Source organism: Rana temporaria, chromosome 8 (genome assembly GCF_905171775.1).
Source record: "Rana temporaria chromosome 8, aRanTem1.1, whole genome shotgun sequence".
Classification (NCBI taxonomy): Eukaryota; Metazoa; Chordata; class Amphibia; order Anura; family Ranidae; genus Rana; species Rana temporaria.
Window position 1 is genome coordinate 180,079,975 of NC_053496.1, and position 23,611 is coordinate 180,103,585.

Below are 23,611 nucleotides of genomic sequence, written 5' to 3' on the forward strand. Positions count from 1 at the left end.
ACGCACATTCGTGAATCGGCGTATCTTGCTCATTTACATATTCTAGGCGTAAATCCACGTACACACCCCTAGCGGCCAGCGTAAATATGCACATAAGATACGACGGCGTAGGAGACTTACGTCGGTCGTATCTTGGCCAAATTTAAGCGTATCTGGTTTCCAGAATATGCTTAAATATACGACGGCACATCTACTGATACGCCGTCGTAAGTCTACCTGAATCCGGCTAAGAGTATTTACAAGGCTTTCCGAACGGTTCCCATTGGCTCCGGTGCCCCCAGGCCCCCCCCCTCAGGCCAAACACGGTACTGCACACCGTTTTCGCTTGAATCCTGCTCATATTGCGAGAAAACACTCACAAACCCAGTCAGGATTTTTCAAAATACAGTGCTTGTATTGCGAAACGCTCGTTAACCGTGTTACTCGCAATCCGAGGTTCCGCTGTAACTAAAATTCATTCCCTGAAGACACATAGCACTCAAATCACAATTTAGTATTTTTAGGGCAACGCCTGAGTATCTACCCACCTAGATAATCTGAGGTTGAGGACAAAAGTTTCCTGGTATACCCATCTCTCTAGATTTTCTAGGTCTACAAACCTATCAAGCCTGTTACGAGGGTTTCCCACTCTCCCCGCCCTTCCCACTCCCCTTGCCCTTCCCACTCCCCTCGCCCTGCAAGCCAGTGTGAATTTTCTGATGTCTGACAAAGTCTACTCTCCGAATAAAAGATTTCTCGCACTCCGAACACGGAAAAGGACGCACTCCCGTGTGAATTGTCCGGTGTCTATCAAGGCCTCCTTTTTCGTAAAACTTTTTCCCACAATCTACACATGAAAAGGGACGCACGTCCGCGTGACGCCGCTGGTGTCTATCAAGGCTTACTTTCTCAGTGAAGCATTTCTCGCACTCGGAGCATGAATAGGGACGCTCACCTGTGTGATATCTCTGGTGTCTAAGAAGGCTGGCTTTCTGGCTGAAACATCTCCCGCACTCCGAGCATGAAAAAGGACGCTCCCCCGTGTGAATTTTCTGGTGCGTAAGAAGGTTTCCTTTGCAAGTGAAACCTTTTCCACACTCTGAGCATGGATAGGGATAGTCGCCAGTGTGAATTCTCTGATGTGAAAGAAAGTCTGCTTTCAGAACAAAACATTTCCCGCACTCTGGACATGTATGGGGACGCTCACCCGTGTGAATTCCTTGGTGTCTAAGGAAGGAGGTTTTCTGAGCAAAGCATTTCCCACACTCTGAACACGAATAGGGACGCTCACCCGTGTGACTTCTCTGGTGTACAAGAAGGTATGATTTCTTTATGAAACATTTCCCGCACTCTGAACAGGAATAGGGGCGCTCCCCCGTATGTACTTTCTGATGCCTAAGAAAGTCTACTCTCTTAGGGAAACTTTCTCCGCATTCTGAACATGAATATTGACGTTCCCCTGTGTGAATTCTTTGGTGTGTAAGAAGTTTTTGTTTATTACTGAAACTTTTCCCGCACTCTGGACATAAATAGGGACGCTCACCCGTGTGACATCTCTGGTGTGAAACCAGGCTTGCTTTCTGATTGAAACACTTCCCGCACTCTGACCATGAATAGGGTTGCTCGCCCGTGTGACTTTTCTGGTGACTAAGAAATTCTTCTTTCCTAGTGAAAGATTTCCCGCACTCTGGACACGAATAGGGACGCTCACCCGTGTGACTTTTCTCATGTCTAAGAAGGGCACTGTTTTTAGTGAAAAGTTTCCCGCACACTGAACATGACAATGAATTCTCTCCTGTGTGAGCTCCTTCGTGTCTTGAGGACGATTCCTTGGGATTAGATGGATCTGTTGATCTCTCCGTACATTGAGATCTTAGATGAGTATCTGAAGGTACATCATGTGATACATCAGAAGACTCCTGAGGATTGGAGGGATCGATTGATCTCCGTGTATTCTGAGTAATAAAGTTTTCTCCCGAAAATTGTGTGATGTCATCATTTGCATTGCAATTTAAATTAGGATTTCCTTCAGAGATAGTCGGGAGATCGAATCCACCTGTTGGAAAACAATTTTGTATACGTTTTAGAAGTGTTCTTCATACCTTACATTCAGAAATCATACGTGTTGATCTAGGACTAAACATCTGACCACAAATGTTGAGTTTGCATTCGATAATCTGTTGCTGTGGTCTCTCAATATGAGATCCGAAAAGCTGTCCATACAAGTAAAGCAGGATATCGATAGGCTGAGAAATCAAACCTAAACCATCACAGCAGGGGCGTCAGGAGGGGGGGGGGGCTATGGGGGCTGGAGCCCTGAATAGCCCCGAGTCTCAGTCATGCAGTTCTCCATTGTTAGCCCTGAGCGAGCGGCGTCCGCAGGGACCGATCTGATCCTGAGTGCCATAGCAGGTCCCCCCTTCTGGAGCCTGCGCAACGCCTATGATGGACGTCCCACTGGTCCAATGCCGGAACCGCGAGACGTGCGACGTCCATCATAGGCGCTGCAGGCTCCAGAAGGCTGGAATTACAATGCGGCCGCCACGCCACATCCCTGCTCGGCGCTCACCGGCTCCTCCTCTGATGACTGACTGCCTGCTGTGACACTGCACACAATGGCTGAGCTGAGGTAGGTCAGACAGTGTATGTAAATGTCAGTGTAGGTAAGTCAGTGTATGTAGGTCAGTGTAGGTAGGTCACTACCGTCAGTGTAGGTAGGTCAGTGTACGTAGGTCACTACCGTCAGTGTATGTAGGTCAGATAGGTAGATGTAGGTAGGTCACTGCCGTCAGTGTAGGTAGGTCACTACCGTCAGTGTAGGTAGGTCAGTGTATGTAGGTCAGGTAGGTAGGTCAGTGCCATCAGTGTATGTATGTCACTACCGTCAGTGTATGTAGGTCAGTGTAGGTAGGTCTGTGTAGGTAGGTCCCTACCGTCAGTGTATGTAGGTCAGGTAGGTAGATGTAGGTAGGTCAGTGTATGTAGTTCACTACCATTAGTGTATGTAGGTCAGGTAGGTCAGTGTATGTAGGTCACTACCGTCAGTGTATGTAGATGTAGGTAGGTCAGTGTATGTAGATCACTACCATCAGTGTATGTAGGTCAGGTAGGTCAGTGTATGTAGGTCACTACCATCAGTGTATGTAGGTCAGTGTATGTAGGTCACTACCGTCAGTGTATGTAGGTCAGGTAGGTAGGTCGGGTAGGTCAGTGTAGGTAGGTCACTACCGTCAGTGTAGGTAGGTGTATGTAGGTCACTACTGTCAGTGTATTTAGGTCACTACCGTCAGTTTATGTAGGTGAAGTAAGTCACGGCCCAGCCCAAAAAAAAGCCTGCGTCACATACAGAATCTCCCCCCGTTTCCGGCCTTGGACTTCGGGCTGAAGCCCCTGGTCTTTTTTCCCCCTAGCAACGCCCCTGCATCACAGAGACACCAGAAATGTAAGGAGAGGCCAAATCAACGATGCGGCAGAAGCTTAAAAAGAAGGAATGATCTGGTGAGCTCAGCATCACCGAAAGGCCTGGAGAAGACCTGGACAACCTCAGAAGACAACCGTGCTGAAGGATTGAAGAATTCCTTTAATGGTGAAGATAAACTCCTCCATGACGTCTAGCCAAGTGAAGAACGCTCTCCAGGTGGTCGGAGCGTCATTGTCAAAGTCTACAACCAAGAGAAGAAGAACTTTCATAAAAGTTAATACAGAGGGTTCACCACAAGGTTCCTAGAAAGGTCAGGAAAAAACTTTGCCTGGAAAACTTCCCCAAAATCTTGTTCAGCTCTGGAAAATATTGTTCTCAAATTCATCTGTCCAGAGAATATGTATAAATTCTCGGGAATACGCCATTCCCAAGGTCAGCCAAGCTGTCCTCGGGCCTTTCTGTGTGTTCTCGAAGGCTCTCCGGCCCGCCTCTGGCCACATGCGGTATTGCAGGCCATTGAAGTCAATGCGGAACAAATTATTTTCATTTCCATTGACTTCAATGGGAAAACTCACTTTCATATGCGAGTACTTTGGATTACGAGTGTTCTCCCAGAACGGATTATGCTCGTAATCTGAGGTTCCACTGTAAATACTGGAAGTCACTTGACTTCAACCCAACTGAACATGCATTTCACTTGTTTGACAAATGTGAGGGTAAAAAGATCAACGAACAAGAAAATAACAACTGCAGTGAAGGCCTGAAAGCATCACTAGGAATGACAGTACCCCAAATTAAAGGACATTCTTCCCACTGATCACCAATGTAAGGGACATTCTTCTCACTGATCACCAATGTAAGGGACATTCTTCTCACTGATCACCAATGTAAGGATCATTCTTCCCACTGATCACCAATGTGAGGAACATTCTTTTCACTGATCACCAATGTAAGGATCATTCTTCTCACTGATCACCAATGTAAGGATCATTCTTCCCACTGATCACCAATGTAAGGAACATTCTTCTCACTGATCACCAATGTAAGGAACATTCTTCTCACTGATCACCAATGTAAGGGATATTCTTCCCACTAATCACCAAGGTAAGGAACATTCTTCCCACTGATCACCAATGTAAGGAACATTCTTCCCACTGATCACCAATGTAAGGAACATTCTTCCCACTGATCACCAATGTAAGGAACATTCTTCTCACTGATCACCAATGTAAGGGACATTCTTCTCACTGATCACCAATGTAAGGAACATTCTTCTCACTGATCACCAATGTAAGGGACATTCTTCTCACTGATCACCAATGTAAGGAACATTCTTCTCACTGATCACCAATGTAAGGGACATTCTTCTCACTGATCACCAATGTAAGGGACATTCTTCTAACTGATCACCAATGTAAGGAACATTCTTCCCACTGATCACCAATGTAAGGAACATTCTTCTCACTGATCCCCAATGTAAGGAACATTCTTCTCACTGACCACCAATGCAAGGAACATTCCTCTCACTGATCACCAATGTAAAAGGACAATACAATTTTTTTGCCACCATTTGACAACCTGACCATATATTCGTTAAGCCACAGATAGAGATGGCCTCTGAATCACTGATGAAGACCAATGAATATGAAATTACGGAGCCCATTAGTGTGACCAAGAGGGGGAAAACCAAGATGGCAGCAATAGGAATATTCTATATGAAAGCTTCACATGTCTATAAAATATAAGCCGATACACGATGAACCGAACCTTCTGGACTCTCCTTCTCACCAATGGATCCTTCTCACCAATGGATCCTTCTCACCAATGGTTCCCCAATGGATCCTTCTCACCAATGGTTCCCCAATGGATCTTTCTCACCAATGGATCCATCTCACCAATGGATCCTTCTCACCAATGGTTCCCCAATGGATCCTTCTCACCAATGGTTCCCCAATGGATCCATCTCACCAATGGATCCTTCTCACCAATGGTTCCCCAATGGATCCATCTCACCAATGGATCCTTCTCACCAATGGTTCCCCAATGGATCCTTCTCACCAATGGTTCCCCAATGGATCCTTCTCACAAATGGTTCCCCAATGGATCCTTCTCAAAAATGGTTCCCCAATGGATCCTTCTCACAAATGGTTTCCCAATGGATCCTTCTCACCAATGGTTCCCCAATGGATCCTTCTCACCAATGGTTCCCCAATGGACGACTCTCTATGAACTAAGCCTATTCCAATCAACAATCTTCCAAAATGTATGGTCATTTGTAACCAAAAGAAATGGACTCAGAAGAGAACATTGCAAGGTGTGGAGCTTTCTTATTTATGTACAGAATTTATTTTTTGTTACAGTTATTTATTACAAATTCACGTGCAATAAAATGGAGCTTTCATTGAAACCAAATCTTCCATAAATTAAAGTTTAAAATACTTTGATTTTATTTTGAATTATACGAGGTCTGACAAATTAATTCCCGGAATGGACTGTAAAAAAAATAAAAAATAAAAAAAAAGTGTGTGGCTTTGCTTACCCACACATTAGCGGCTGTTGCTCCTTTCAAAAGTAGTCCCCTTGTGAAGCGATGCACTTTTCTAGACGACGGTGCCACTGCGTCGTTGGTGTATTGGTACGGTTGTATCTGCATTGTCACAGTAGACAGAATGTTACCCACTCTTGTCTGCTGTCACAATTGCTCACGTGTTGCCCATGAATTACCACTAGGGTTGCCACCTTTTCTCCAACCAAACACTTTAGTGGTGCATGGCCTTTGTTTTTTTTGGAGAATACACTATAAGATTGTAAAAAAACCTGGGACACTCTTGGTTGCCCCAAGGAGAGCAGGAATGTGGCACACGTAGCAGTGGGTGTGGGCAAAATGTGAGTGTAATGCAGGGGTCAGGAATATTTATTGTACAGAATGCAGGGGACAGGAGTGTGTAATGCATAGAAGAAGTCATGAGTACAAAACAAAAAGAGCATTAGAGGGGGTTGATATGTGCTGGGGGGGCACTTTGGGGAGGAGAGAGAGCTAGTGCTAGCTTTGTGGGGGGTCAGATATGTTCTGGGGGGTGCTTTGGGAGGGGAGACCTAGGGCTAGTGCTAGCGAGGGGGGTCAGATATGTGCTGGGGGTGCTTTGGGAGGAGAGAAGGCTAGTGCTAGCAGGGGGGAAGGAGTCATATGTCCTGGGGGTTGCTTTGAGAGGAGAGAGGGTTAGTACTAGTGGGGGGGCGGGGTCAGATATGTGCTGGGGGATGCTTTGGAAGGGAAGAGAGTTAGTGCTAGCGAGGGGGGCGGGTCAGATATGTGCTGGGGGTGCTTTGGAAGGGGAGAGGGCTGGTGCTAGTGAGGGGGGGGGGCACATAGAGGGCCACTCCTGAGTATATACTCTCCCAGATAATCAGAGGTTAGGTTTCCTGATATACCTCTATAGATTTTCTAGGTCTACAAACCTATCACGCCCGTTATGAGCGTTTCACACTCGCCCCGCCCTGTAGGCGTGTGTGAATTTTCTGATGTCTGAGAAGGTTTACTTTACGAAAAAAAGATTTCCCGCACTCTGTACATGAAAACGGACGCTCGCATGTGTGAACTCTCTTGTGTTTATCAAGCTTTTGTTTTAAGGCGAACGATTTCCCGCACTCTGAACATGAATAAGGACGATCATCCGTGTGATGTTTCAGGTGTCTATTAAGTTCCCCTTTCTCACAAAATTGTTTCCCGCACTCTGAACATGAAAAAGGACGCGCACCCGTGTGATGTCTCTGGTGTATTACAAGGTTTCCTTTTTTAATGAAGCGTTTTCCGCACTCTGAACATGAATAGGGTCGCTCGCCCGTGTGAGATCTCTGGTGTCTAAGAAGGCTCGCTTTCTGACTGAAACACCTCCCGCACTCTGGGCATGAAAAAGGACGCTCACCTGTGTGAATTTTCTGGTGCTTACGAAGGTTTCCTTGGCCATTGAAACCTTTTCCACATGTGGAACATGAATAGGGATAGTCGCCAGTGTGAATTCTCTGATGTACAAGAAAGTCTGCTTTTAGAACAAAACATTTCTGGCACTCTGGACATGTATAGGGACGCTCACTCGTGTGATCTGCTTGGTGTCTAAGGAGCCGTGCTTTGTGACTGAAACATTTCCCACACATTGAACATGAATAGGGACGCTCCCCTGTGTGAATTTTCTGGTGTACATGAAGGTTTGGCTTCTTACTAAAACATTTTCCGCACTCTGAACATGAATAGGGACGCTCACCCATGTGAATTTTCTGGTGCCTAAGAAAGTCTCTTCTCTTAGGGAAACTTTTCCCGCACTCTGAACATGAAAAAGGACATTTCCGCATGCGACTTCTCTGGTGTACAAGAAGCACTTGTCTATTACTGAAACAACTCCCACACCCAGTACATAAATAGGGACGCTCACCTGTATGACATCTCTGGTGTGCAACCAGGCTCCCTTTCTGATTGAAACACTTCCCGCACTCTGAACATGAAAAGGGACGCTCACCCGTGTGACTTTTCTGGTGACTAAGAAATTCTTTTTTTCTAGTGAAAGATTTCCCGCACTCTGGACATGAATAGGGACTCTCACTCGTGTGACTTTTCTCATGTCTAAGAAGGGCACTGTTTTTAGTGAAAGGTTTCCCGCACACCGAACACGACAATGAACTTTCTCCTGTGCGAACTCTTTCGTGTCTTGAGGATGATTTCTTAGGAGTAGATGGATCTGACGATCTCTCCATACTTTGAGATCTTAGATGTCGATCTGAAGGTACATCATGTGATACATCAGAGGACTCCTGAGCACTGGAGGGATCCATTGATCTCCGTGTATTCTGAGAAATAAAGTTTTTTCCCGGAAATTGTGTGATGTCGTCATTTGCCTCGCAATTTGAAGATAAATTAGGATTTCCCTCAGAGACGTTCTGGAGATCGCATCCACCTGTTGGAAAACAATTTTTAGATACATTTTAGAAGTGTTCTTCATACCTTACATTCAGAAATCATACGTGTTGATCTAGGACTAAACATCTGACCACAAATCTTGAGTTTGCATTCGATAATCTGTTGCTGTGGTCTCTCAATATGAGATCCGAAGAGCTGTCCGCACAAGTAAAGCAGGATATCGATAGGCTGAGAAATCAAACCTAAACCATCACAGCAGGGGCGTCGGGAGGGGGGGGGGGGCTATGGGGGCTGGAGCCCGGAATGGGTCCCTGAAAAGCCCAGAGTCTCAGGCATGCAGCTCTCCATTGTTAGCCCCGAGTAAACTGCGAGCGCCGTGACCGATCTGATCCCGAGCGCCGCCGAATGTGTCCAAGTGCCATAGCAGGTCCCGCCTTCTGGAGCCTGCGCAACGCCTATGATGGACGTCCCCACTGGTATCTCAATAGGTGATCCGAAGAGCTGTCAGTAGAATCATTAGGCTGAGAAATCAAACCTAACCCATCACAGAGACAGCAAAAATGTGAGGAGAGGCCAAATCAACGATTCGGTAGAAGCCTTAAAAAGAAGGCATGATCTGGTGAGCACAGCATCACTGAAAGACCTGGACAACCCCAGAAAACTCGGCAACCACGAAAGACCTGGACAACCCCAGAAGACTCGGCAACAACGAAAGACCTGGGACAACCCCAGAACTGGACAACGACGAAAGACCTGCCCAACCCCAGAAGACTCGGCAACAACGAAAGACCTGGGACAACAACGAAAGACCTGGACAACAACGAAAGACCTGGACAACAACGAAAGACCTGGACAACAACGAAAGACCTGGACAACAACGAAAGACTCTGCAACGAAGAAAGACCTGGACAACCCCAGAAGACTCGGCAACAACGAAAGTCCTGGGACAACCCCAGAAGACCTGGACAACAACAAAAGACTCGGCAAAGAAGAAAGACCTGGACAACCCCAGAAGACTCGGCAACAACGAAAGACCTGGGACAACCCCAGAAGAATCGGCAACGGCAAAATACCTGGACAACCGGGCACTTACGTTCACATATGGGGACCTGCCAAACTGTTTATGGACCCCAAGTCTACAGTATGTTGTGAATACTTTTTAAAGGCCGATATCCCGATGCTGGCACTGCTTAACCCGAGACCAGGTGGGCTTCCCAAATGCCAATTTAGGATTCATGACCCATATATTTACAGCCCCCAACCAAGCCTACAACCAGGAGAAGACTTCATGAAAGTAAATACAGAGGGTTCACCAGAAGGGCACCAAGAAAGTCACACCGGGCACTTACATTCAATTAAAGCGGATCTCCACTCTAAAGTGGAGTCCCGCTGATCGGAACCCTCCCCCCCTCCGGTGTCACATTTGACACCTTTCAGGGGGAGGGGGGTGCAGATACCTGTCTACAGACAGGTATCTGCACCCACTTCCGGCCCTACGATGCGGGCAAAAGACGGGTTTTTTCCTTGTTTCCCGTCCGTCCCCCGTTGTATGCTGGGAACACTCGGCTCCCAGCACACAGCGGGAGCCAATCGGCGGGCGCAGCGCGACTCGCGCATGCGCCGTAGGGAACCGGGCAGTGAAGCCGGAGCGCTTCACTTCCTGGTTCCCTCACCGTGGATGGAGGGGGGAGCAGCAGGGTGACGAGCGATCGGCTCGTCATCTGCTGCGATCGGCGCTGGACTCCAGGACAGGTAAGTGTCCTTATATTAAAAGTCAGCAGCTGCAGTATTTGTAGCTGCTGGCTTTTAATATATTTTTTTAGTGGCACATCCGCTTTAAGACTTCATGGAAGTAAATACAGAGGGTTCACCAGAAGAGCACCAAGGAAGTCAGACCTAGCACTTATGTTCACGTATAGTGGACCTGGCCAATTGTTTATGGAAGTCTACAATATGTTGTGAATACTTTTAAAGGCAGATATCCAGATGCTGGCACTGCTTAACTCGAGACCAGGTGGGCTTCCCAAATGCCAATTTAGGATTTATGACGCATATATTTACAGCCCCCAAAATATAGCCAGAGGTTGGTCGTCGAAGATAAACTCCTTCATGATGTCTAGCCAAGTCAAGAACCCTCTCTAGGTAGTGAGAGTGTCATTGTCAAAGCTTACAACCAAGAGAAGGCTTCATGAAAATAAATACAGAGGGTTCACCAGAAGGGCAACAAGGAAGTCACACCGGGGCACTTACGTTCACGTATGGTGGACCTGCCCAAGTTTTTATGGACCCCAAGTCTACAATATGTTGTGAATACTTTTTGAGGCTGATATGGGGATTTTGGGGATTATTTGAACCTGAAGAAAATTGGGACAAACTTTATGTGGCTTTTCTGCCCTTCTCTGGATCAACTGGAACTTTGGATTTTTCTTTTTTAGGTGAACTCCGTAGACATGTGTTGGATTTCAACCTAACAATGTAAATATGTACTTTATACCGGAAGTAAAATAAAAATGTGGACGGTTTTTGCATTTAGCGTTTATGACTTACTTGTGTCCTTATGTAGAGAAGATTCCTCCTGTTTACTTTCCATAATCATTTCCCCCTCCTCCATAGACGGCTGATCTCCACTCACCAACCTCTCTTCTTCTTCCTCTTTATCCTCAACTTTGATGTCTTTCAGTTCTTCATTCTAAATTCCAGAGATGATAGAATACATTTGTAAAAAGTAACCAGAGATTTTTTTTTGAAAAGCCTATGGCGTGTGAACACACCCAAAAAACTCCACCCGGTGCAGAAAAAATGTGCACACACATAAAGAGTGTTCACAAAAACGTGCAGACGGGTGCAACGTCAAGTGGTCCTCCTGTGAAGAGGGACCCAAACCCTGATCCCCCGGGGCGTTAGGCTCCAGACGGGGACTGAGGTACTGTGGTCCGAGCAACCGAAGCCGACACGGACCCAACTTCCTTGGAGGGACTGCCGAAACAGAGCCCTCCAAGTACTAGGTGGGGCTCCCCCGAAGGGAGACCCCATGAGAGCAGGCGAACTAAGCCAGAAGGCCATGTCCACCCACTCCCAAGACGTTCAGGGCTGGCCCGAGGACCCGCACCCTACTAATCACACAGTGAGACAAAACGTGCACAACAAAAAAAGACAAAAAAGTGACAAACACAGGCTTAAATAAAATAAAGTGGGGGAAGGGATAGTGGAGAGGAGAGTGAAAGAAGTGGCCATTGTGGTGAAACAATGACCAGGCCCTCCGGCCAGGAATAAAAAATTCCTCCGGTCCTAGCCAAAAGGCCCGGCCCAGGAGGCAGGTGCTAAAAAAAGCGTGTATCTGGTGCAGTGACCGTAGTATCTTAAATCAAAGTGTCCCTCACACACAGTGATTTTCAGATACCCCTGGACTGCCACTCCAGGGGCACATGCACCATAGGCTTTTCGTTCCATATCCGACCCCCCGACCGGCCAGTGCAGCCCTCCACCCCTGCCAGCCAACCCAGCGGATTTGCATGGTTCTGCCCCGTCCTACCACAGGGCATTACCAGCTCCTCCAACCGGATCGCTGACAGAGATAGCACTTACACCAGCCAGCCAGAAGGCCAGACTAGAACTCGGCAAAAAGACCAAGACCAAGCGCAGCACCCATCCTCACCAGGAGCACCCTTCCAGATGGCTCAGACTCAACCATGGGCCGGCCCCCAGTATTCTGTCGGGCAGCACAGCGTAGTCCCTGCTGAAACCATCCTTCCAGGTGCAATGACGTCATTGGATTGCATCCACCCTCCCCATGTAGGAGGTGCTTCAGCGCTCCGCTGACAACTGATAAGGACAGATACCACACCCAGTCCCAGCCAAAAGGCCGAGAAGCGGCAGGGAAGACAACCACGATCAGCACGGCCTAGAGTGTGCAATAGCCGTGCCTCGCCCTGGGAGAACCACCTTCATGATCATGGTGTCTCCCCTGCCAGGTAAGTATGAGTTGGAAGCGTCACTCTAGCAGCCCCCGGTCAGGGGAACATCTCTTCCTGGTTATGGAGGGGCTTTCTGGGTGCTTGCTGGCTGGTCAACTAGCCTCAATCAGAGCTATTCCACGCTCGTCGCCGCCGCCACAAGAGATTACATAGAAGAATGTCCTCTCATAGCTTAGAATTATGTTCTAGTTGCTCAGTCCCACCTACCTGATGATGGTGAGGGATGGTGTGACCTTCCTGTGTGGAATCTCGGGGATACAGAGGAAGGGGACATCTCTCTGGTGGGGCCCCGTTACTGAATCCATCTGTAGGAAACACACACACTGACTGAATACATTGTTTCTATGTGTTTATCAGATGATGGGGGATCTAGGTGGACCCTCCGTACTGCTCTCTCCTTTACAATAATGTGCACCACCCTACAGTTTGGGCCCCACTGTTAGCTGGGAATACAGAGGACAGGGACATCTCTCTGGTGGGTTCCCATTACTGGATCCATCTGTAGGAAACACACACACTGACTGAATACATTGTTTCTATGTGTTTATCAGATGATGGGGGATCTTGGTGGACCCTCCGTACTGCTCTCTCCTTTACAATAAAGTCTCCTCTTACCCGGTGATGTGAGGGGCGGCTGATTCTCCATCATGACGTCCTTGTAGAGATCCTTGTGTCCTTCTAAATACTCCCACTCCTCCATGGAGAAATAGACAGTGATATCCTGACACCTTATAGGAACCTGACACACACAATGATACAGTCACCATCCAGACACGTCTGTTACTGGATAATGTCCCAGAATTCCCGGCACCGCTCACCTCTCCTGCCAGCAGCTCATTGATCTTCTTAGTGACTTCTAGAATCTTATTTTCTTTGCTCTCAGGTGTCAGGCAGTGAGCTGGATGCACTGTGATGGATGATGCCCCATGAAGACGGCTGCTGGGTGTTAATGGTTCACCAGAAATGTTCTTCACTACTTTGTAATCCTGAGTAAAAGAGAAAATAATCACTAAAGACACCCCAGAATCCTCCTCACCTCTCCGGTCAGGTCTGTGTTTTAATAATAGAGATAAGATTGATGTCATGTGACCTCCCAGAATCCACCTCACCTCTCTGGTCAGGTCTGTGTTTTATTAATAGCGATCAGAGTGATGTCATGTGACCTCCCAGAATGCTCCTCACCTCTCCAGTCAGGTCTGTGTTTTATTAATAGAGATAAGAGTGATGTCATGTGACCTCCCAGAATCCTCACCTCTCCGGTCAGGTCTGTGTTTTATTAATAGAGATAAGAGTGATGTCATGTGACCTCCCAGAATCCTCCTCACCTCTCCGGTCAGCAGGTAGATGATCTCCAGGGTGAGGTCTAATATTCTCTCAGTCATCTGGCTTCGGCCTTGGTCCATCGTTATTGGTTGGGTCATGTGATCTAAACAGGGCATTTTTCCCTGTCAACGAATAATAAACCGATAATTAGTTGCACTATACTGGGATGAAGGTGTCACCACAACATTCCTCCTTCATAGTTCTCGTGGGTACCTCTTGGACCTTTTGTTATACTATATTACAAGCACTCTCAGCTATTTGTCAGTTGATAAGTTGCACCCTTACATAATTTTTCCACAGGCATCCCTCACAAACTTTGGAGGAACCCAAGGCTTTCAGGAAACCCTTGCTATGAAAGACTGATGTAGTATATTGAAAAAGTGGTCATTAATTCCCGAAAATTTTGTTTCCTCATACTTGTTATATAGAACCGATTTGTTTTTTGGAATGCATTTGGTATCTTCGACATTCGTTTTAGGTGAATTTGAAAAACATTGCAGTTTTTCCGGAAGATTGCTATATATTCGGTATATTATCAAGCTGGACCAATTCGATATCTTCGGACGCTAACAGGAAAAAAGGGTACTCGAAGAGTAACCCTGGGCCAGACTTCCATCTTTTGAACCTTGAACGTTTCCTGATGAAGCCTAACGGTGAAACGCGTTGACGCACAAGGGCTCACTGTACAATTTGTATAATTTTATATGATTTTTAACTATTTTCGAATGCTCTGTCTATATCATGTATTTTTCTCAATAAATATTGTTATTTTTTTCTACTTCTCCATTGTTTTCTATGCCTTTAAAGTCTGGCCCAGGATTACTTTGAGTGCCCTTTTTTCTTGTTCCCTCTTAAACTTACGGATGTGGCGATAGGAGTGCCTCCTCTTCTATTATCATAATCTTAGGATGCTAGTCCAACACACCAAGAGAATTGGCACGAGCTGATTGGACAATATTGACTGGTGTCACGGGCATCCGAATGGATGAATGAAACGAAATTCAGATCCACCCGTTATCCACATCATCGAACGAATTTGAAAAATTAATTCATCTCCCCCCAAATGCCCGAATCGGATCATGTGATGTCATCCGAATAAAACAAACGCATTCAGTAATTTTGTTATAACTTTTTTCGGATTTGTTGCCATTAGTTTGTGTCCATTTGGAGATTCTTATACCTCAGAATCTTCGAAAATCAAATTTTCACCCCGAAAAACGAATCTTAAAATGAAACGCACACGTCTACTATATAGCGGTTGGGTTTCCGGTGTGCAGTGTTTCTATCTTCTGTGTTCAGGTTTGTCAAGAAGACATTTCAAACAAATAGAAAGCCACATTGAGGCTGGTGATTTATGAACAAAACTAAATGCCTGATGGGCTCTATGAAAATTTTGAAATTGAATCGCTGTCCAATTTTGACTTATTTCGCTTTTGGTACTACATTTCCAACCAAGTTACCTCTGGTGGTATACTCAAAACACTGTCCACATGGCTACGAATCCTGAGCTTAACGGAGGATCCGAACCCTTACCTTAAAAATGCTAAAACCCCAATAGTCCACACTATTCAGATGGCTTATCCAATAAACTTGCAAAATTTAGATGAAGCTTTACCAAAAAACGATTTCCCAGAACCGAAATATATGGAAACTCTTAAGTTGTGCGTATTGTAGAACATGCAACTCCAAAATACGATACTTCTGATGAAGTATGCAGAATGGTAACAAGAATATAGGACCGGGTTCCTCTGGTGGAATACTCAGAACCCTGCCCATATGGTTATGAATCCCAAGTTTGATGGAGGATTCGAACCCTTGTTTTCCCTCAAAAAATGATAAAACCACAATAGTCTGCACTTTTCAGATGTCTTTTTCAATAAATGTATTAAATTCGAATGTGGCTTTGATGAAAATGTATTTCCCAGAACCAAAATAGAGAAACTCCTAAGTTATACATATTGTAGAAAGTATAAATCCAAAATACGATACTCCTGATGAAGTATGGAAAATGGTAACAAGGATATAGGACCAGACTTCCTCTGGTGGCATACTCAAAACCCTGCCCATACGGCTATAAATCCCAAGTTTAATGGAGGATCTAAACCCTGGTCTTCCCTCAAAAAAGGTTAAAACCTTGAAAGTCCACACTTTTCAGATGGCTTATCCAATAAATGCATAAAATTCGGATCGGGCTTTATGTTTTTTCCAGAACCGAAATAGGGAAACTCCTAAGTTGTGCATATTGTAAAACATTTTACTCCAAAATACGATACTTCTGATTAAATATGGAAAGTGGTAACAAGGAACTATCACGACATAACACGTCCCGTAGGTTCACTCTACCAGCTTCTTTCCAAACATGGAAAAATTTAGTTTCCCCCCCCCCCCCCAACAAAGACCAGCGAAGAGGTCAACAGCATAAATGGCGTCAACAAGCCTGGGATCATTTTCACACCTCTCTCCACGTTATTGACGTATCCCATAAAAGCAAGTTATGCTTAAAGTGGTAGTAAACCCTCATCTCCTCTCTGAACTATTTACATATTTAGAAAGACACTGTACCGCTTCATCGATCGATCGCTATGTGTTAAATGTAATTTTTCAGTTGTACCGCTTAAATCTTGGCTTTTCTGCAGTCTCCTTCTCATAGTATGCCTGCGCCATTCTCGTTTAGGTCTTCCGCATCTGCTGCAGGCATAACTTCCGCCCACAGTTGATTACGCTTACTGTAATCCCGCGCGTGCTCACTACCGCCAATAGGGAGGGGAGGAAAAGTCAGTGCAAACCATTGCGTGATGTCGGGGCTGACGTCAACAGCAGGAAATGACGCAGCCCCGACATAAACAGAGATTTGGCCGGCAGCGTCTCGGCTTGCCGGTTTAAACGATCGTACGGCGCATGCGCGGAACAACGTCATCACTCGGCATATCCGGGATATACAGGAAAGGAAGCAGGTAGGACAGAAAAGACACAGAGCAATGCATTGGGGAGATACAAAGTCGAAAATTTAGGTATACAACCGCTTTAACATGTATAGGGAGAGATCGGAAAGGAGCATGCACAAGACCTACAGTACACCACAGTTGTACTTCTGCAACTCAATATTTGTCTTATTACCTTCTCTCAGTTCCAGCAATGTCTCCTCTCTACCTCCTCCAGACTCTCCTAGGAATTTACTGCTTTTATCTCTTTTTTTCACTTCCTGTGTTTTGTGGAGTATCATTTCCTGTCTTTTGTTGGATATCACTTCCTGTCCATGTATGACATCACTTCCTGTCTGTGCGTTCCAGTAACAATAAGCAAGCTCACCACCTTGTGGAGATTTCTAAAACAGCAGCCTATCTTTTTAATACATTTACAGCTTCTTTTTTGGTACATTACATTTTTTTTGCATGTTCTACACCTGAGTTGAAACCAAAAAAAAAAGGAAAAATTTATAATGAAAATATCCTGATTGTGTTTTTTTATCTCATAAATCGTTATGGGCGTTCAAGTCGGCAGCTAAAATCCAAACGTAGCGACAACCCCTATTAAAATCTATGAGGGCTGGACCGAGGTTCATCATATTGTCCAGAAGTTCAAGGACTGTGAGTTACCATGTTCCCCCACATTCTTCCTCTTGAACCACCACGAGATCCCAAGTAAGATCTATGGGAGATCCCTCCTACCTCTCCTACTCACAGCAGCAAAGAGCTGCATCCCACTGTTCTGGAGGCAGACGCAGCCACCGATGGTGGCCGTTTGACTGACAATAGTAGCCAAAATCAATGCCATGGAGGACTTGGTGGCCACGGACAGAGACCTTAGTGAGAATTTCCTTAAGAAATGGTTTTATTGGCATGAGTTTGTTTATTCTGAGGAGCATTTAGAGCTGATGACTTAACTCCCCTGGGTGTGGGGGATACCTGGAATGGCTCCCCAGGCAGGAATGTAGGTATGGGTTGGTGCCCCCCCCTTTCATTTATTTTCTTTTTCTTTTACTCTCCTTTGATGTTTCTACACTTGAATTAAATGGTGTATACCGTCAAAATACTGTAAAGGATGCAGAGACTTCCTAGACCCTGAGGTCCACTATCTGGACTTCAATTATTTGTGTATCATCAATGACATTGTGCAGTCTTCAACAAACTAGCTTCTGTCACTGACTTCTTCCTCTCCAAATCCCTTAATCTATTTGCTATTACCGAAACCTGGCTCCAGGAATTCGACACTACTTCTACAGCTGCCCTGTCCCACAGTGGCCTCCTCTGGATTCACTCCACCAGACCCAGTGGACGAAAAGGAGGTGGTGTCGGACTTTTCCTCTCCTCACACCTCCCTTTCTTTCCCCCTGCTCTTTCGAAAGGCACTGCGTTCGTCTTTTCTCTCCAGCTTGTCTGTGGGTCGCAGTCATTTATCGGCCTCCTGGACCAGTGTCACGCTTTCTGGATGACTTCTCTGCATGGCTACCCTATTTTCTCTCATCTGAAGTGCCTGCCATCATCCTAGGTGACTTTAACATTCCAATCAATGTTAATACTGCTACCACTTCTAAACTACTCAACGTAACCTCCTCTTTTAACCTAACACAATGGACACAAACCACCACTCACTCCAATGGCAACACTCTAGACCTCGTTTGCTTCCATCGCTGCACTCCCTGCAACCTCTCTATAACACCCTTTCTTCTCTCTGATCACAACCTTATCCGTTTCACACTCTTCTTGTCTCCTACATCCCATGCTGCCAACCCACAAACCACTACCCGCAGAAACCTTTGCAACCTTAATGCTTCTCTTCTTCACTCTGCTACTGATGGCCTTTACAAAAAAAATCGCACCCCTGTCCTGCACAGAAGTAACCACTTCCATCTACAACACCATGTCATCCACCATAGACGTTCTTGCTCCTCTTTCTACATGCAGAACCAGGCCCCATCTGCCACAACCCGGCAAAAAGACGACACCAGAAGTCTCAAAAGACACAGCCATGCTCTTATGCCGCGTACACACGATCATTTTTCGGCATGAAAAAAACGTTTTTAAAAAATGTCATTTAAAATGATCGTGTGTGGGCTTCACATAATTTTTCGGGTTCTGAAAAACGACAAAATTTTTCGGGTTGTAAAATATGATCGTGTGTGGGCTAAAACAACGTTAAAGACCCGCGCATGCTCAGAAGCAAGTTATGAGACGGGAGCGCTCGTTCTGGTAAAACTACCATTCGTAATGGAGTAAGCACATTCATCACGCTGTAACAGACAGAAAAGCGTGAATCGTCTTTTATTAACACAGAATCAGCTAAATCAGCCCCAAGGGTGGCGTCATCCGCATGGAACTTCCCCTTTATAGTGCCGTCGTACGTGTTGTACGTCACCGCGCTTTGCTAGAGCATTTTTTAAAAACGATGGTGTGTGGGCAACGTCGTTTTAATGATGAAGTTGGAAAAACTTCGTTTTTTCTTCAGGCCTAAAAATGATCGTGTGTACGCGGCATCAAGCGAGCATGGCGTAAATCTAAATCCCTGCAAGACTTTACCCTCTACAAATCTGCCCTTCTCAGATACAACTCCTGCCTCCACACTGCTAAACAAACCTATTACAACACTCTCATCAAAACCCTCTCATCCAAACTTCATCAACTTTTCTACCCTTAATTCCTTACTTTACCCCCCACTGCCCCCACCCACCAACTTGCTTACCGCTCAACAGATTGCCAACCATTTCAAAAGCAAAATCAACACAATTCGCAAGGAGATATCCAGCATTTAAATTCCTCCCCTACCCAACATATCAGGTCCAACACCACACTCAATACTCTCCTCCTTTTGCCCAGTTACCACAGATGAAGTTGATAAACTCCTCTCCATGGCCCACCTCACTACCTGTCCCCTGGACCCTGTCCCCTCTCAATTACTGCGACCACCTTCCTTAACTCCCTAACCCACATCTTCAACCTCTCCCTCTCCTCTGGCACCTTTCCTTCCCCGCTCAAACATGCACTGGTTACCCCCATACTTAAAAAACCCTCACTAGACCCCACCTGTTTGAATAACTTAAGACCCATCTCGCTGCTCCCGTTTGCCTCCAAGCTCATTGAACGCCTTGTCCATGATTGAATCGGTCGCTACCTCATTGACAACAACCTTCTCGACCCCCTACAGTCCGCTTTCTGCCCACAACATTCTACTGAAACTGCTCTACTAAAACTCACCAATGACCTACTAACTGCTAAAACCAATGGTCATTACTCCATACTCATAGGCCCCGTACACACGACCAAGTTTTTCAGCAGAATTCGGCCAGAAACTCGATCGGAGCCGTATTCTGCCTAAAGACCCGGTCATGTGTATACTTTTGGCCGAGGAAACCAACGAGGATCTCGTCGGGCCAAATAGAGAACATGTTCTCTATTTCCTCGTTAGTCAATGAGGAAACTTGGCTCGCTGAGATCCTCGGCGGCTTCACAAGGAACTCGACGAGCAAAACGATGTGTTTTGCTCGATGGGGGGGCACTTCTCGAAAGAACAACGGCATTGGGGAGCTATAGTTCATTGAGGGAACCATGAATGACAACATAAACTGTGACATACTAAGGTAGAGCATGATCCCCTCCCTTCAGAGACTGGGACGCAGGGCAGTATTCCAACATGATAACGACCCCAAACACACCTCCAAGATGACCACTGCCTTGCTAAAGAAGCTGAAGGTAAAGGTGATGGATTGGCCAAGCATGTTTCCAGACCTAAACCCTATTGAGCATCTGTGGGGCATCCTCAAATGGTGGAGGAGTGCAAGGTCTCTAACATCCACCAGCTTTGTGATGTTATCATGGAGGAGTGGATAAGGACTCCAGTGGCAACCATTCACACCGATGCTTCTTCGAAATTGCGCTACTTTTCCGTGATTTCAAAGCCGCACGTCAGTGCAATTTGCAGTGCAGTTTTAATTGCGGCTTGCGACTTCCCTCAACAGAAGTATATGCGAATCGCAATGAAATCGGCACAAAGGAGTGCAGGAACCTGTATAAAAGTCGCTGTGATTAGAGCGATTCCATTGCTGACAACGGGGTGCGAATTGCATGACGAATAGCATGGGTGTGAACAGCCGCTTAATTTATTTTTATCAAAATATCAGTTCCATAAACATTTGCACATTGCAGGACCTACAAAGTTGCACAATCTTTTTCGGGCCTGGTTCACTCCTATGCAGTTTGCTTTTGATCCGTTTCTGCAGTGCTTTTGGCAAAGCATTTTTTTGAACACACTTTTTTCATGCGTTTTTTTTTTCCTATGTATTTGTTGTGAGGCAGATAAACAAAACGAAAAAAACAAAAAACGCATTAAAAACATGCACTACATGTATTTCATCATCACGCCCATTAAAGTCTATTGAACCAAAAACGCACCGTGTTTAAGAAAGTCCCAGACCATTTTTCAAAAACGCAATGGCTAATAAACATATAGATGTGAGCGTGTATCATAGGAAACCATGTTAAATTGACTATAAAGCGTTTTTACGAAAACGCACTAAAAAAATGCAGTGATGTGAACACTTCTAACCCCGTCTTGGGGGGGGGGGGGGGGATAGAAAGTGTAATGTCTGGGTCTTTTACAAACTCTGAAAGCCATAAGGTAAAAAATATAATTGCAAAAATGGTCCAACCAGCTAATAACAAGGCTGCACGCACATCTGTGCATTTCCTAAATGCGCAAAAAAAACACACAGAAATGCATGCTTTTGCGGTGTGCCTTTAATTGTTCATGACCAACCCAAACGCAGTTAGCAGACGCCACAAAACACGCTACAGACGTGCCAAAATGCAAAGAAACGTCCAACCAAAAAGGTTCTGGAGCTACTTTGGGACGTTTGTCTCGCGTTAACGCGCGTCACGTATAGGGCATCCCATTCACTTGAAATGTGCGTTTCGTAAACATGCTGCTTAATTGTTAACGACAAACCAAAACGCGGTTAGCAGACGCAAAAAAAAGTGCGATGCTCAACGACCAAAAAAAGGTTCTGGAGCTACTTTGGGATGTTTGTGGCACGCATAGGGCATCCTATTCACTTGAAATATATACGTTTTGCCGCACGATTTGGAAAGGTGCTGCTTACGCAAGTCACGCTTGCCATTAATTGTCAATGACAAAGCGAAATGCGTTTAGCAGACGCAACAAAACATGACAAAATGCGTGCGGCAAAAAAACGTGCGATGCTCCATAACCAAAAAAGTTCTGGAGCTACTTTGGGACGTTTGTCTCGCGTTAACGTGCATCACGTTACGTATTGGGCATCCCATTCACTTGAAATGTGCGTTTCGGAAATGCGCTGCTTAAAACGGAGCTCCACCAAGAAAAAAAAAATTATTTATACATACCTAAAGTGCCTGTTGCTAGGATCGTCCTAATCTGCCACTTCCTGATCCGCGGTCCGTCTTCTTTCTCCTCCTCCTCGGCTTCCTCCTGGGGAATGGGGGAGCGGTGTCTTCTGGAACCTTGTGTGTGTCCCAGGAGACATCACCCATTCACGTCACGTCACACGGCTCGCGCATGCGCAGAAGGGAATCGGGCGGTGAAGCCGCATGGCTTCACTTCCTGATTCCCTCACCGAGAATGGCGGCGGTAAGTCTCCTTATTAAAGGTCAGCAGCTACAGTGTTCGTAGCTGCTGACTTTTCATATTTTTTCGTCACGTATAGGGCATCCCATTCACTTGAAATGTGCGTTTCGGAAACGCGCTGCTTAATTCTTAACGACAAACACGGTTAGCAGACGCACCAAACCGTGCCAAAATGCACGCTGCAAAAAAAAAAGTGCGACTCTCAACGACCAAAAAAAGGTTCTGGAGCTACTTTGGGACGTTTGTGTCACGCGTAGGGCATCCTATTCACTTGAAATGTACGTTTTGCTGTGCGCTTCTGAAACGTCCTGCTTACGCAAGTAGCGGTGCCATTAATTGTCAATGACAAACCGAAATGTGGTTAGCAGACGCAACAAAATGTGCCAAAATGTGTGCGGCAAAAAAAACGTGCAATGCTCCACGACTAAAAAAAAGGTTCTGGAGCTACTCTGGGACGTTTGTGTCACTCATATAGGGTATTCACTTGAACCGACTGCCCTATGCACGTTAATTCGTAAAAAGAAACGCAAGCGAGAAGGCGCGTTCCTGCTACACTCAGCTGCGAATGGGGGCTAAAAGTGGAGTGCCGGAACTGGCAACAAAAAGGGTTAAAGGGAGACTGACCTCATTTCTTCACCAGGCTTCGTTGGAGCCCATGGTGACCCCAATCTGCTTTCTGGGTGACAAATATTTACCATCCATCATAGCCATACCTCCCAACTTTTTGAGATGGGAATGAGGGACACCTATCAGCAAAAATATGTAGGCATAGGACACACCCCTTACCACGCCCCCTTAAAGGAGAATTGTACAAAAAACAAGATTGGTTAAACCCACAAGTGCTTTTTTTTACCACTACTATTCCTTTGTATTGGCTTTTAGAATTTACAAATGCAGCAATTTAGAAATCAGATGAAAGATTTAGCGCTGGAAAACACTTTTTGATAGATAAAAAGTGCATTTTATATACAGCTATATACAGTAGATCAGACCAAAATGAGGGACAAATGAGGAGCAATGAGGGACAGAGGGACATTGCTCCAAATCAGGGACAGTCCCTCGAAATCAGGGACAGTTGGGAGCTATGATCATAGCCATAGTGTATATATACTGTAAATATATATATCATTTTTAGGTCCTATCAAAAAAATCTACAGGAACCCGAGACACACAACGACACAATCACCTTGTATCCTGGTTGCCCTCTTCTTCTCCTCGGTGGTCAAGTGGTAAGATGGAGGCACCGTGGTAAAGGGCGATGTCCTCTGCTGATGGCTGCTAGGAGCAAATGGCCGACCAGATGTTTTCTTCACCACTTTCTAGTCCTTTGTAAAGAGCAGAGCCTGGCAATCAACTTTATAGCCTTCCCAGAATCCTCCTGGCTGCTCAGGGTAAGTTTACGTTATT

The 23,611-nt window shown here is 45.7% G+C and overlaps 2 protein-coding genes and 1 non-coding gene across 3 annotated transcripts in view; all 3 read right to left on the reverse strand.

The window, feature by feature from the left end:
* Positions 1-11,083, reverse strand: part of LOC120910200 (zinc finger protein 585A-like) — a 51,552-nt gene extending 40,469 nt beyond the window's left edge. The window contains exons 1-3 of the mRNA XM_040322081.1: positions 10,860-11,083; positions 7,831-8,349; positions 881-2,035 (exon numbers count right to left, since the gene is read on the reverse strand). Coding sequence (XP_040178015.1) covers positions 881-2,035; positions 7,831-8,349; positions 10,860-10,923 — 1,738 coding nt within the window. The 5' untranslated portion in view covers positions 10,924-11,083. The remainder of the gene's footprint in view (positions 1-880; positions 2,036-7,830; positions 8,350-10,859) is intronic.
* On the reverse strand, positions 10,997-16,853 carry LOC120910553 (oocyte zinc finger protein XlCOF29-like). The gene is made up of 4 exons (XM_040322308.1): positions 16,727-16,853; positions 13,612-13,731; positions 13,098-13,272; positions 10,997-11,001 (listed from the first exon to the last, which is right to left on the reverse strand). Exons 2-4 carry the CDS (start codon positions 13,723-13,725, stop codon positions 10,997-10,999), a joined length of 294 nt encoding a protein of 97 aa, XP_040178242.1. The 5' UTR covers positions 13,726-13,731; positions 16,727-16,853.
* On the reverse strand, positions 12,133-12,291 carry LOC120912476. The gene has a single exon (XR_005743077.1). It is a non-coding gene; the product is annotated as a U1 spliceosomal RNA (small nuclear RNA).
* Positions 16,854-23,611: the final 6,758 nt, after the last annotated feature.